This window comes from Ochotona princeps, chromosome 7, assembly GCF_030435755.1.
Source record: "Ochotona princeps isolate mOchPri1 chromosome 7, mOchPri1.hap1, whole genome shotgun sequence".
Taxonomy (NCBI): domain Eukaryota; kingdom Metazoa; phylum Chordata; class Mammalia; order Lagomorpha; family Ochotonidae; genus Ochotona; species Ochotona princeps.
In genome coordinates, this window is record NC_080838.1 from 82,743,175 (window position 1) to 82,756,826 (window position 13,652).

Genomic DNA, 13,652 nt, shown 5'->3' on the forward strand with positions numbered 1-13,652 from the left:
TGTACTCATGTGGGAGACCTGGAGGAGGCTCCCGGCTCCTAGTTTTTGATTGGATCAGCTCCAGCCATTGGGGACATTTGGGGACTTATGCAGCAGATGGAAGATCTTCCTCTCTGTCTCTCCTTCTCTCTGTAAGTCTGCCTTTCAAATAAAAATAAATATTTAAAGAGAGAATACACTGGCAAAGAACTCCACGAACAGAAGTAAGAATCTAAGGTTTTCTCAGTTTTTCTTCCTCCCCCTCCAACCTCCCTTCTTCCTTCTGCCTCTTCGATTCCCTGCTTCAAATACAAACTGACCCAGATTGCTTTTTGCAACTTTACTAGTTGATAAATTTAAAATATATATGTATATATATTTAAAACTCCTGAAACAGGATCAATTAAAAATATTTTATTTGAAAGGCAGAGTTCTAGAGAGAGGAGAGAGAGATCTTCCATCTGGTTCACTCCCTAAATGGATGCAAGAGCCAGAGTTGGGGCAGGAGCCCTCATCCCCCGGCTCAGCTCTTAAATCTCCACAGCAGGCCAAACGCTGGGGTTGCATCTGTGTCTCCCACATGAGTGGCAAGAACCCGACCCCTGTCGCCTCAACAGGTATGCCCTGCACCTGCTTTGATAGGAATCTGCAGCCAGGAGCTAGAGCCAGGCACAGGATCCAGCTGGGACATGGGTACCCACAAGCCCTTAACCACCAGGTCATCGTCACCTGGGCCTTGAGGCCAGGATCTATGAAAGGAAGTCCTCATTGGCTTTTCGTCTGGGAGAGGTTTTGTCACCTACTCACACGAGAACAGAGTGAGATGCTGTCCTCTAAACATGGTAGCTCCTCTCAGTCTGCACTGGGGGCTGGCCAGGGATGGCGACTCCCCGCCCTCACCTAGGGGGCTGGCCAGGGATGGTGGCTCCCCGCCCTCACCTAGGGGGCTGTGGCCAGGAATGGCGGTTCCCTGCCCTCACCTAGGGGGCTGAGGCCAGGGATGGCGGCTCCCCGCCCTCACCTAGGGGGCTGGCCAGGGATGGGGGCTCCCCTGCCCTCACCTAGGGGGCTGTGGCCAGGGATGGGGGCTCCCCGCCCTCACCTAGGGGGCTGGCCAGGGATGAGAGCTCCCCCCTCCTCACCTAGGGGGCTGTGCATTTTGCCTGCACCCTTTGAAAAGACAGTGGCTAGAAGGGGCTCTGGTGCTGAGAGCTCGGGAGTTCTTACCTTTCTTCCTCTGTCCCCCTGTTTCCTGGGGAGTTTTCCAACGCTCATGGAAAATGCATTGTACAAAAAACTGTGCACAGATCTTGACATTTTTATGCAGTGAAATCAGTTGATCGTTTCATTCCATTTTCCGTGAACTTGCTAGAGCCTCCTGATAGAACAAACAACACAAACCTGTCCCCTCAGATCCACCCAGCAGAGGTGACCCCCAGGACCACATGTGTGTCCAGGGAGCACCCGGCGCAGAAGTGAGAGCCTCTCTCCAAAAGGGGCCATTTGCAGTGCCCAAGCTGCCATGGAAACCACAGAGTGGCCACAAATGCCATGGGGAGGGGAGAGCAGCTGGTGGGCACACTTTTATCCCGTGAAGTGCTAGGGACAAAGCCAGGTGATAGGGCTTGCCCGAGCTTAGGGGCCACACGGTCACCATGGTAGCATTCAGGCTCTCACAGCCAGGCTTTGAGCAAAGTCCTAAGTGTGTTCGCTGGCCATCATGTGGCATAGTCCTCCTGCTTCTGCCTCATATTTGAGACAACTGTTCCGCCATCTTGGGGTGTCTGCTCAGGAACTCCAGACAGGGTTCCCTTTGATCTCTTTCACATCCCCGTTTGTGCCTTGAACACTTGACCCCTGCTTCCCTGAGTAACTCCCAATATGCCTCTCCGAGATTTCCACGGTTCATTTCCTTTATGGCCACCTACATTTCTAGTTTTGGGTTTTTCTGTTTAATTCTTTTCCTCCTGTCCTTTCTCCTGTCCTGCCCCTCATCCTTTGCTCAGACATCGCATCTTGACCTTAAACTCTTCTTTTCAAAGCCTCCACTGGGGGAACATGTGAAGTCCCCAGAGATGTGGCTGGTGGCAAACGTCACTTTCTCCAACTGCACCTCCTTGTCTTAATTTCCTGCCACTCCCTGTCCCTCCTCCTGGCCTCCCCTCTCTCTGCTGGCACTGTTTCAACCTGTGGGTGAGGTCACTTGCTCAGAGCAGTTGTCTGCTGGGGGTACATCACATGTGGAAGGAGCCAGATCATACACCCAGTAGCAGAAACATCTCTGGATGACATGGGCTTTCATGTGGGTTTCTTCTGGACCAATTAGAAATGGCCTCGTAGACCCCCTTGCCACCCTCCTCAGCATGCATGTACACATGCACAGTCAGCCTGGGCAGTTCCTGGGATCCCACTGTCGAGCCCACACCAAGTGGGTCCCAGCAGAGCTATTACAAGAGCCAATTCCTGTTGTTTCCGGATGGGGAGGCTGTGCTGCCCACCAGAGCAGGGCTTTCCTGACCTGGCCTACACCTGTGGCTGTGTCGTCCTGTCCTCTGCTTCCCTTCCTGCTCTGGACTTGCCCTTGGCAGCCCTCTTGGAGCTGGGGACCATGCTCTGGTGAAGGTACAACTGGTATTTTTGTGCCAAGTCTTCTCATTGCTCTTGGAGGTGCTTGTAGAAGTGGAAGAGCAAATGGTCTTTCCTCCGCCATTTCAGGAGTATGCCCACGTGGCCCTCTTTCAGAATCCTCACATCGTGCCTGCTCCCAGGTTTGGTCTTCACACAGTTTCTAGACAGAGCCCCCAGCCCAACACCTTCACATTCCATAGGGGGGCTCTGTTCTCACCTGCTGTCTGGACTGCCCACAGCCCTGAGACCCCACTGTCTCCTTGACTGATGGGTGCGGTGTCATCAGCTCAGATACCCCGCCCTTCGGTGCAAAGGACATAGTAAAGAGGTCAGTCACAGTACAGCACACGGCTTTGCATGTGAGTCACTAGACACTGAGGCTGCAGATACACTTTAACTCACTTTGAGGGAAATATCCCTCAAAGTTAACAAATTGAACAGGTTAAGCATCAATGGGTTTGCCTTTATGTGAGAGCCAGCCATGTGACAGTTGTCTGAGAATGAACAAAAATGCTGCAACATGTCAGTGGGCAGGGAACCAGGATGGCATGTGCAATCAGGGTGGGGGAGTGGGACGGCACATGGGAAGGAGTTCCGTGCAATGGTGAGCCGGGCCGCATGCTTGCAGCTGTGATGTCAGACATGGGCAGTGGCAGAGAAAAGGAGGCTGCCCAGCACAATGCGACTGGCACCTGCGTGCAGTTGGCCTAGCGACCCGCAGACAGCGGGTCCAGATGCTGCCAGGGCTGTGCTGTTTGTCGTTCAGGGGAGAGGTGACTCAGACAGCCCCAAGCACTCTGCTGTGTTCTTGATGGCCTCTTGGGCCCACATTCCACATCTGGAAGTTGTTCAAAGTATGCTGTCATCTGGACTGGGTAGGCGCCAGAGATACACATTTAACTCCATCTTCCTCTTGCCTGAGAATTTAACCTTTTCCTTCCCTGAAACTCTCAAAGCATTAAAAAACAAAAAGATTTGTTTACTTTAAAGTCAGAGTTACAGAGAAAGAAGGAGATGTTCCATCTGCTGGTTCACTGCCCAGATGGCCACAGCAGCCCATGATGGGCCATGCTGAAGCCTGAAGCTGGGAGGTTCTTCCAGATCTCCCACATGAATAACAGGGACCCAAGCACCTGGACAGTCTCCTCCTGTTCTCTACAGACCATTGGCTGAGAGCTGGATCATAAGTGGAGCAGCCAGGACACAAACCAGTGCCCATGAGATGCCAGCATGGCAGGCAGTGGTTTTACCTACTATAACCTCAATGCCAACCCAAAGAATCTTAAAGCATTTCAACAAAGATTGTCCATATAGGTGATCGAGGTGCTTCCTTGATATATATGTATATATATATGTATATACATATATACTTAGTCACAAAACCTTCACATTTTAGCTTGAAGACGGATACCATGGAATCACAATGGCTACAATGGCAGCTAATGTTCACAGAACCCTTTGGTATATACCAGGCACTACCCTAACATCCATGTTGGCTCCTTTTTTTAAAGATTTATTTATTTTATTACAAAGTCAGATACACAGAGAGGAGGAGAGACAGAGAGGAAGATCTTCCGTCCGATGATTCACTCCCCAAGTGAGCTGCAACGGCCGGTGCTGCACTGATCCGAAGCTGGGAACCAGGAACCTCTTCCAGGTCACCCACGCGGGTGCAGGGTCCCAAAGCTTTGGGCCATCCTCAACTGCTTTCCCAGGCCACAAGCAGGGAGCTGGATGGGAAGTGGAGCTGCCGGGATTAGAACCGGCGCCCATATGGGATCCCGGGGCGTTCAAGGTGAGGACTTAAGCCGCTAGGCCACCGTGCCGGGCCCCCATGTTGGCATTTTTCACTCAAAACTCACATTAACTCTGTGAGGTATATGGTATTGGTAAGCCCATGGTAACGGCAGGACACCGACAGAGTGGCTGATGAACTTGTCCAAAGTCACATGACTAGTTACACACAGGGCTGGAACTGGGTCCAGGCTGCCTTGTTTTGGGGAGCGGGGCAGAGCCACCAAGCAGCGATGTTCGATGTTCGGTGCGCTCTCTTGGGCGGATGCTAAAACCGTCTGAGCGCACCCTTGCCTTTGCCCCACATGGAGTCAGCCTGGGAGTGTCTAACAGTCATTGCAGGGTGCTCCAGCACCCCTAGTGGAGGATGTGTGGTTTTCAATCTTGCACCTTCCCTGTGTGATGTCTTAGTTGGTCAAAACATAAATGAGAAACTGCTTATGCCTAAATCACAAGCAACTGTGAACATGGTCTCCAGCCTGCAGCTGTGAAAGTCAGCAAACCGACATCCTTAAAGCTGGAGTGTACCAGATAGCGCAAGAGTTAACACAACAGCCCTGAAGCAGGAACAAACTTGGCTCAGTTCACAAGTATCAAAAAGGACTGTGTGGCTGGACCCTGAGAGCGGGGAGTTCGGAGACAGTCAGAGAAGCAGAGAGGGGCCAGGTGTGGTGGGGCATGAGGAGCTCTGAGACCTGCAGGCTAAGCTGGAGGCTAGAGCGAAGGTGGCACAGTTAGGGCATCACTGGCTCCGTGGTACCCAGCAATGCTCTGGCTCTCTCAGCCGACTGACTCACTGAAGAATTGCAGGCTCGCTCTTTAAAAACCATTACAAGCTCAAGTCTCATCCCAAACTTAATACAGTAGGAAAGCCTGCCAAGAAAGTCTCACAGACAGTTTTCAGTGACACTAAATACGTGACTGCAGGTGCGCAGGCTTCCAGTGCCTCTCTCCGGCGGCACCTGAAGCAGAGGAGGCAGGCAGCCCAGGGAGGAGAGCCCGGCACAGCCCGTGCTGGTACCTCAGCTCGTGGCCTCCCTGTCCTGTTGCGAACGGACACTGAGCTCTTGATGCACAATCTGGAACACGGCAACCTGGAAAAGACTTATCTAGACTCCTAGACTAGGCAGGCTTTTATGAAGACAGAATACTTCAAAATGTTGTAACGAGAAGTCTCGTGATGCAGTGACACATAGTACTTGGATGCAATTTGAAGGAGAGCTGTAAGATCATGTAACAGGAAATCACTAGAAAAGACATTGAAGATGCTGTTTCTGGGCCTGTCACTAACTGAACCACAAGTTACATCATCTGCCCAGACCATGTCCTCTCGTGGGACGCGTGCTGTAGTTAACTGTCCAGTTTCTGTGTCACTAAGGAGACGCTGTCCAGAGACAGGAGGTGTGAATGAGGGCAGCTGCAAGGGGAGGCCCTGAGGGGGTGGCCAGGGGTCACAGCCAACCGTGAGGACCATGGTGGGCAGAGGCTGTCACAAACCAACCTCCCAGAGAGGATTTGTAGGTTTATCTTCTATTCCAAGTTTCTTCATCAGTAACTCTTCTAAAGGGAATGTGCAATGTGTCCCTTGTAAATCATGTCTTCCAAGATCACCCGGAGCACAGGCAATGATGGGCTGATGCACACCTGTGTATTTCTGTCCTGTATCAAGTACAGAAATTGAGGTTGCTTAGAACTCTGGGAGTAGCCTGAGGTGGCCACGTTCAAGACTAGTATTGGTACACTGGCCTGCCAGAGGGGCACAGAGCCCCTGCTGTGCCGCCTCCCTGCCACTCTATGTGACCAGGGGCACTCTCCAACTGTAACCACATTGTCAGAAATCTCAGACTGAAAGGGTGCTTCTTAAACCATGCTTCTACAATCATTCAAAGCTGGAATCAAACTCACTCTTAAATACAGTTCAACATGGGAAGCTAAATTAGAGAATTACCTATTTGTTGCTAGTGAATCAGGTGTCACTGGATTTGTATAAAGACAAGACAGTTTTTTTGAAAGGAAAAGAACGATCTCAGATCTCAGGGATCTAAAAATGAGAATTCATATGCTTTACCCATCTATACAACATAGCCTCGTAGCTGGAATTTTTCACTAGGTGTACAAACCCTAACAGGGACCTGTTGACTAATGAAGACATGAAACCATGAATGCCACTGTAGACATTCAAGCACGAACTATTTTCTTGAAGAGAGCATTAAAGTCATCACAAGTAGCTCCCAGTCCAAGACACATAAGTAATACTTTGTAGAATGGCTTATACTAAGGTAGCATTCTGACTCTCTACAACCAAAGCATATATACACTTCACCAGGGTTATCTGTTTAGAATTGTTTCCTTGGAAACAGCTGGTTATTCTGTGGCAAAAATATACCACATTCCATGACTTGTGGGAAGGAAAACAGATTTGGAAACAAAAGGCCTGCAGCACCATCTACATTCTAATCTGATGATGTGTGGGTGTTCTTATTTCAAGACATCTTTAGTACATGTGTGAATTAACCATGATCATGATATGTGGGAATTCTTAAAGCTTTTTGCAGCAAGCCAGCTGGCTGTATACAATACAATCCTCAATGTTTACGCTGCCAGTCAATTGCCAGTTTATGTTTTGGGTAGGATGTGCTGCGGGTGCACCCGCAAGGATGGTAACTACAGGGACTGTCCACAGGAAAGGGCCTGCACTGCATGAAGTAACCCAGCACAGCGCTCTCCTGGGGGACATAGGTCAACAGAACTCATCAATGTGCTTGCCGACAGGGACGCTCTGAACTGTGAGGCCAGGACACTCCAGTCTAGCAAATTCTCTATCACGTGGTGAGGAGGCCGCTCATGAAGCACTGTGACCACACACCACAGGATTACTTCCAAGAAAAGGCCCGAGCCACCGCTGGAGCCCTTACTGCTTTCTGCAACATGGGCACCAAGTATGGCTCCAACTTCTGAAAGCTGTTGGGGCCAAACTCACAAACCTGTCAGGTTATCTTCTGGGATTTTACAGAGCATTCCTACAAGGAAGCAAGGAAAGGTGTTTTTCAGTGGCCAACAGATGAAAAGGCAAATCGAAGTTGGACACTTAGAGAAAGAATTTCCACACACTGTTATGAGGTCACTCACCAACAGTGCTCAGAGAAGTGACAGGTGTGGCTGTGCCTGTCTGCTCAAAGTCATCAGCGAGGAAACTCCAGGTTGGACAGAATGTCCTGCTTTTCACACAGGACATGCATGCATCCAGGACTGCTGTCTCTGAGACAGCATTCAACGTGGTAACAACCTCACAGGGCAAAGCGCCGTAACTGCGGAGTAACAAAAGATGAATTTTGGAGTTAAATCACTTGCTTCATGTTGCCCAAATGCTTAAAATCCTAGGCTCACTAAAACTGCCGTAAAATATTTTCTCCATTCTGATGACCATCTCCGCAAGAGCAGACTGTCTTAGTGTGGTAGCAATAAGCTCCAGACCCTTTACCCAGTGCAGGCGGCACTGCCATCCAGCCACAAGGTAAGCCATCCCTTGTACTAAACCCACAGAGCAGGGCTGCACACCAAGTGTGCACAGACACTCAATATAAAGTTTCAGTACTTTTCATGAATGCGGAGACATAACAAAGGAAACAAGTTTTAGTACTCAATAACCCAATGTCCTGTAACCACTGTACTGTGTAGTTTGGTATTTTTGTATTTGACTAATGAAACAGGCTTACATTTTTTACTATGAAAAAATTCAGATTATTTTGATCGCCTCTTTAATTTTGTAAAAAAGATTTTTATCTGAAAGGCAGAGTTAGAGAGAGAGGAGCGAGAGAGAGATCCTCTATCCACTGGTTCACTCCCTAACTGGTGGCAATGGCCGGAACTAAGCCAGCCTGAAGCCTGGAGATTTTTCCAGTTCTCCCACATGGGTGCAGGGGTCAAGGACTTGGCCCATCCTCTGCTGCTCTTTCAGGCCATTATCAGGGAAGGGGTAGAAAGTGGAGCAGCCAGGACTCAGACTGGCATCCATATGATATGCCAATGGCACTGGCCCCCAAATTTTACTTTTACAAATACTTATTAGAAAGGGATATTTAGAGATAAAAACACACACACATACACACACATTCTCTCTTCTTTCCATTAGTTCTCTTTCTAAATAACCATAATGGCCAGGGCTGTACCAGGATTAACTTAGGAGCCCAGAGCTCCTTCTGGTTCTCCTGCATGGGTGCAGGAGCCCAAGCAACTGGGCAGCCTCTGCTGCTTTTCCATGAACATTAGCAGGGAGCTGGATCAGAAGTGGAGCAGCTGGATGGATCTACACAACACTCACCACTAATTTTTCTAAAACACAGCTTACCAAAATTGAAGCATGAAAACAGGAGGAAGACTTAGACCCAAAACTAGCAATTACATTGAATCCGTAGTCAAAGTCTAACAAAATCCATTGGGGCTGGTGTTGTGGCATAGTTAGCCAAGCCTCCAACTGTGGTGCCAGCATCCCACACGGACACCAGTTCATGTGCTAGATTCCAGCTTCCTACTTGTGGCTTGGGAAGCAGCAGTGGAAGGCCATAAGCCTTGGGACCCTGCAGCCATGTGAAAAACCTGGAGGAAGCTTCTGGCTTCTGACTTCCAATCAGCTCCACTGCTGAAGCCATTTGGAGAGTAAACCAGTGGATACAAGATCTCTAACTTTGCCTTTTAAATAAAAATAAATCCTGAAAATAAATTTCCAGGGCCTGAAGCCACACTGCTGAATTCTACCAAACTGCTCTAACAATTCTCAAATGATTCCCAAAATTAAAAGGCCCCCAAATGGGAAAAATTTTGTTTATGCATTGGAAGAATGAATTGTTACAAATGTCCAAATGACCCAAAACAGTTTTACAAATAGAACATACTCTCATCAAAATAGCAGAGACATTCCTCACAGGAAAAAAATCCTACAATTCACACAGAACCAATCAACTTTGAAGAGCCAAGCGATCTTCAGCGACAACAGCACTGCACCTGGAAGTCCTGCGATGCCTGACTCACAGCCCACAGAGCCAGGCAGCAGAACAGCTTGGTGCTGACACACCAACAGGACAGAGCACAAAACCACCTCAAGGGACAGTGCTGGGAAAACTAGGTATCCATTTGCTGCAAGCTGAAACATGACACAGATGCCATCTCTCTTCTGTAAACTCAAAATGGATCAGATTGGGGCCCTGGGCTACAGCCAGCTAAACCTCTGCCAGCAGCACCGGCATCCCATGTGGGTGCTGGTTTGAGTCCTGGATGCTCCACTTCCCATCCAGCTCCTAGCTAATGCACGTGGGAAAGCAGCAGATGGCCCCACAGGCAATTCACAGAATAAGCCCCTGGCTCTGGCCCTTGTGGCTATTTAAGGAATGATCCAGCAGATAAAAAGATCTTTCTCTGCCTTTACAAAAAATAAATACATCTTTTTTTTAAAAAACGAATCAAAGAACTATGAGACTACTAAAAGAAAACATAGTGAAAAATACTTCCAAGACTTCAATAAGGCAGTTTTGGGGGGTAAATTCCCCCCCAAAATGAAATAACAGCAAATGGGTTCTCATCAAAGTAGGAAGCTTCTGTACAGCAAACAAATGGATTAAAAAGACAACATCTGACAAACGATTATTATCGAAAATATGTAAGAAACTCAAGAAACAACAAAAAATGTTATTTAAAAATGGGTAGAAAGGATCTGAAGACAAGTCTCAAAAAAAGAAAAAAAGAAAAGAAACAGGGCCTGGCGGCGTGGCCTAGCTGCTAAAATCCTCGCCTTGAGCGCCCCGGGATCCCATATGGGCGCCGGTTCTAATCCCGGCAGCTCCACTTCCCATCCAGCTCCCTGCTTGTGGCCTGGGAAAGCAGTCGAGGATGGCCCAATGCCTTGGGACCCTGCACCCATGTGGGAGACCCGGAAGAGGTTCCTGGTTCCCGGCTTTGGATCAGCGCAGCACCAGCCGTTGTGGCTCACTTGGGGAGTGAATCATCGGACGGAAGATCTTCCCGTCTGTCTCTCCTCCTCTCTGTGTATCTGATTTTGTAATAAAATAAATAAATCTTTTAAAAAAAAACCAAAAAAACAAAAATGGCCAACAAATGTAGGAAAGCATGCTCCATGTCCCTGGCCAGCAGGAAAATGCAAACCAAACAATGAGATACCATCTTCCCCCAGCTACAACAGCTATGAAAAACGTGCTAGTCGCTGTAGACGAAATGGAATTTTTGCACACTGTTGTTGGGAAGGCAAAAGAATAGTACCCGAGGTTCCTCACAAAGCAGGCCCAGCTGCCCCACCTTGATGTTAGAGATGTGGAGTCAGCCTGGATGTCCACTGAGCGAAATGGCTGAAGAAATGAAGGCAATGTACAGAGGGAGCATTCTTCAGCCATGAACAGAATGAGGCCATTCACCTGCCCCAGTGAAGTAAGCCAGAGAGCTGCCGTGTAGGAGCCAGAGGCCATCTGAAAGTAAATTAGGGACTGTCAAGCACCTGGGGGAAGGCAGGGAGAAAAAGGACAGCTACAGCAAGAGAAGTTGTAGAGGACTAAGTTCTAGTGTGGCATTGTATGGAGGTGTAACTGCGGTTCATAGAAACACGACTTTTATGGAGAACTACAATAAAGGGGGCCCCAGAGGAAGAAACAACCCGTGGCCACAAGAATGAGCAACAGGGACAGTTCCAAGTGCTGCCCCGTGACCCATCTAGTCCAGGCACCACGCCTGGCAAGTGCTGAGACGTCTCACCAGGACTCAGAAAAGCATCATCTAACTACTTAGCTTCCTTTCCAAGAAAGGGGGCCCAAGGTTCCCCACTGGGAAATGGAGATGTCTTGTTGTTTGGGAACAAGGCTTGCTGTGAATCACAACAGATCAATCATTAAAACAAGTTGCTTTTCCATTTTATAAAATTCATGTTTTTTAGCTATCACTTCAATGAAAAATCATCGTGATATATATGGTGACACATACAATAGTGCATTTGAAAGATATTCATCAAACCCCAGAGGTGGTTTTATTTCAACTGAGTATGAGCAACAGCTTGAAAAAGTTACACTGGCTAGCAAGGTCCAACACAAATTTAATGACCAACTTCACTTATTCACAAGAGGCTTTTATTGACTTTCAAAAAGCAGTGGGTTATTATTTGAAGGTACAGTTCATAAACAGCCATTTTAGTAACATGAAAATGCTCATTTCCTCTCAGGAGGTCATGGGCCACAGCCACACAGGACATAGGACCCGGGAATAAGGGCTAACTTCTGAGCTGCAGCTCCATGGCACCTGGAACACCGTGTCCATGTGCTCCACAGCTTGAGCACAATGGCCCAGTGACCTCATTTGCTATTTAACTGATGACTGCAACCACTTAGAGCAATGCTGTGTTCCCTCCTCCTCCCACTCCTCTTACGGTGTCTTCATCAGTTTATGTCGGTTTAGCTTTTCCTCAATGTGCAATTTGCATTCGCATTACGGCTGCACACTTCTGACCAAACATGCACAACTAGGTAAGGAGCAGTGTTTTCCAAAGGTTGGAAACTCTTCCACAAATTCATTAATTAGGTTTAAACTGTCATTGAGATGGGTGATTTGTTCCAAGGATCTCTGCCTTCATTAGAAATTTAATTCACAACAAAAATATGCCCATATTTATATTTGCTTTAGTCAGTGAGGATTTAGCCATTCCCAACTTTTCACTAAGCCAAAATTAGGCACTAAGCCATCTCTAAGCCAAAGATAGGATTACCCTTCCTAATCGGTGTACGGACAGAGCATAACCAGTGGCGTCACTTTTTAAAGCATTTACAGCTATGGAAACAAAATGGATTATTCACAAAAAGTCAGCCGACAACACAAAAGTTGGTGAGCTGTGAAGCACATCTGGGTGGGACCTGTCCAGTGCTACTTAGCCTTTAAAAATACCTGTAGAAGGAATGGGAGGCAAAGGCGCCATCGCTGTAGCCAAGTTACACTGAACGCTGCATCCCTCCATGTGTCCTGTCACAGGCACCTGTGTAACTGCAAAGACGTTGTGCTGCGGAGGAACGCGGCGGGCAGCCTCGGCTTCTGCATCGTGGGAGGCTATGAGGAACACAGCGGGCACAAGCCTTTCTTCATCAAATCCCTCGTGGAAGGCACACCAGCGTACAATGACGGAAGAATTAGGTAAGAATCATGACCACCTGACAAAAGCTTACATTCAAGTGGTTTGTTTCAGAGACGCACCACCTTGGTTCTATCTGAACTAAGGTATAGTGTTCATTTCTGGAGGAAGGGAGTGTGAGAAACAGACATTTCCACAGCACCCGGCATCACCAAAGGATCATGCATGCTTCCAGCCCACACTGCAGCTGCCCACCCTTCTCAGACAATGGCATCAAAGTAAGGCAGGACAGGAAGTCCTCCAGTAATGTAATTACAACCGACAGGCCGAGCAGCCATCAGGGCCACTGAAATCCACTGGTATGACTTCAGCACTGACCCCGCACACTACTGTCTTGTTCAGGTGTGGAGACATTCTCCTCGCGGTCAACAGCAGAAGTACCTCGGGAATGACGCACACCTGCTTGGCCCGGATGCTCAAAGAACTAAAAGGAAGAATCACTCTCACTCTGGCTTCCTGGCCTGGCACTTTTTTGTAGGATCCATCATGGGTCACAGGAAAGTCACAACCAAGCTAAATTGAAACAGACTATTTATCTTGTTCATTTTTATATTTAAAGAGTGTACTGTTAAAGTGTCAAGAAAAGTATAATTTAATTAAAAAATCCATTCGCACTTCGGGAAATAAAATTCTCAAAAATTAAAAATGACCACAAACTGGTCTGTGTCATAATGCAGTCTCTTACTTGACTCAACCTAGTGTTTTTGACTCAGCAAATGCTCCAAGCACCTAACATAGTTTGAATTGCCCCCCTGAATTCAAATCAATTCAAATTAATTTGGGTTTATGCAGAGATCAGCAAAAGGTACATTATGCACATTTTTAAAGAGAAATTTTAAAAAATTTAAAACACACTGAGAAACATTCCTTTCATTAAATGAGAAATAAATATTTTCCCAGAAATCATAGTTGTCATTTGTATGTGACGCTTACTAAGTTGACTTCTGTCACCACCATTTGGAAGAACCCAGTAATTCTTCCAAATACCACATACCTGGTACTGTGACTGACACATAATCTCCTGGGGTCACCCTGACAAGTGCACTCTCTTGCCTTTAGTAAGAAATGAGTAACCTAC

At 47.8% G+C, this 13,652-nt stretch overlaps 1 protein-coding gene across 1 annotated transcript in view; it reads left to right on the forward strand.

Moving 5' to 3' along the window:
• The window catches only part of LNX1 (ligand of numb-protein X 1), a 74,188-nt gene extending 61,136 nt beyond the window's left edge, over window positions 1-13,052 (forward strand). The window contains exons 9-10 of the mRNA XM_004590874.2: window positions 12,418-12,576; window positions 12,917-13,052. Of these exons, the coding sequence (XP_004590931.2) occupies window positions 12,418-12,576; window positions 12,917-13,052 (295 nt within the window). The remainder of the gene's footprint in view (window positions 1-12,417; window positions 12,577-12,916) is intronic.
• Window positions 13,053-13,652: the final 600 nt, after the last annotated feature.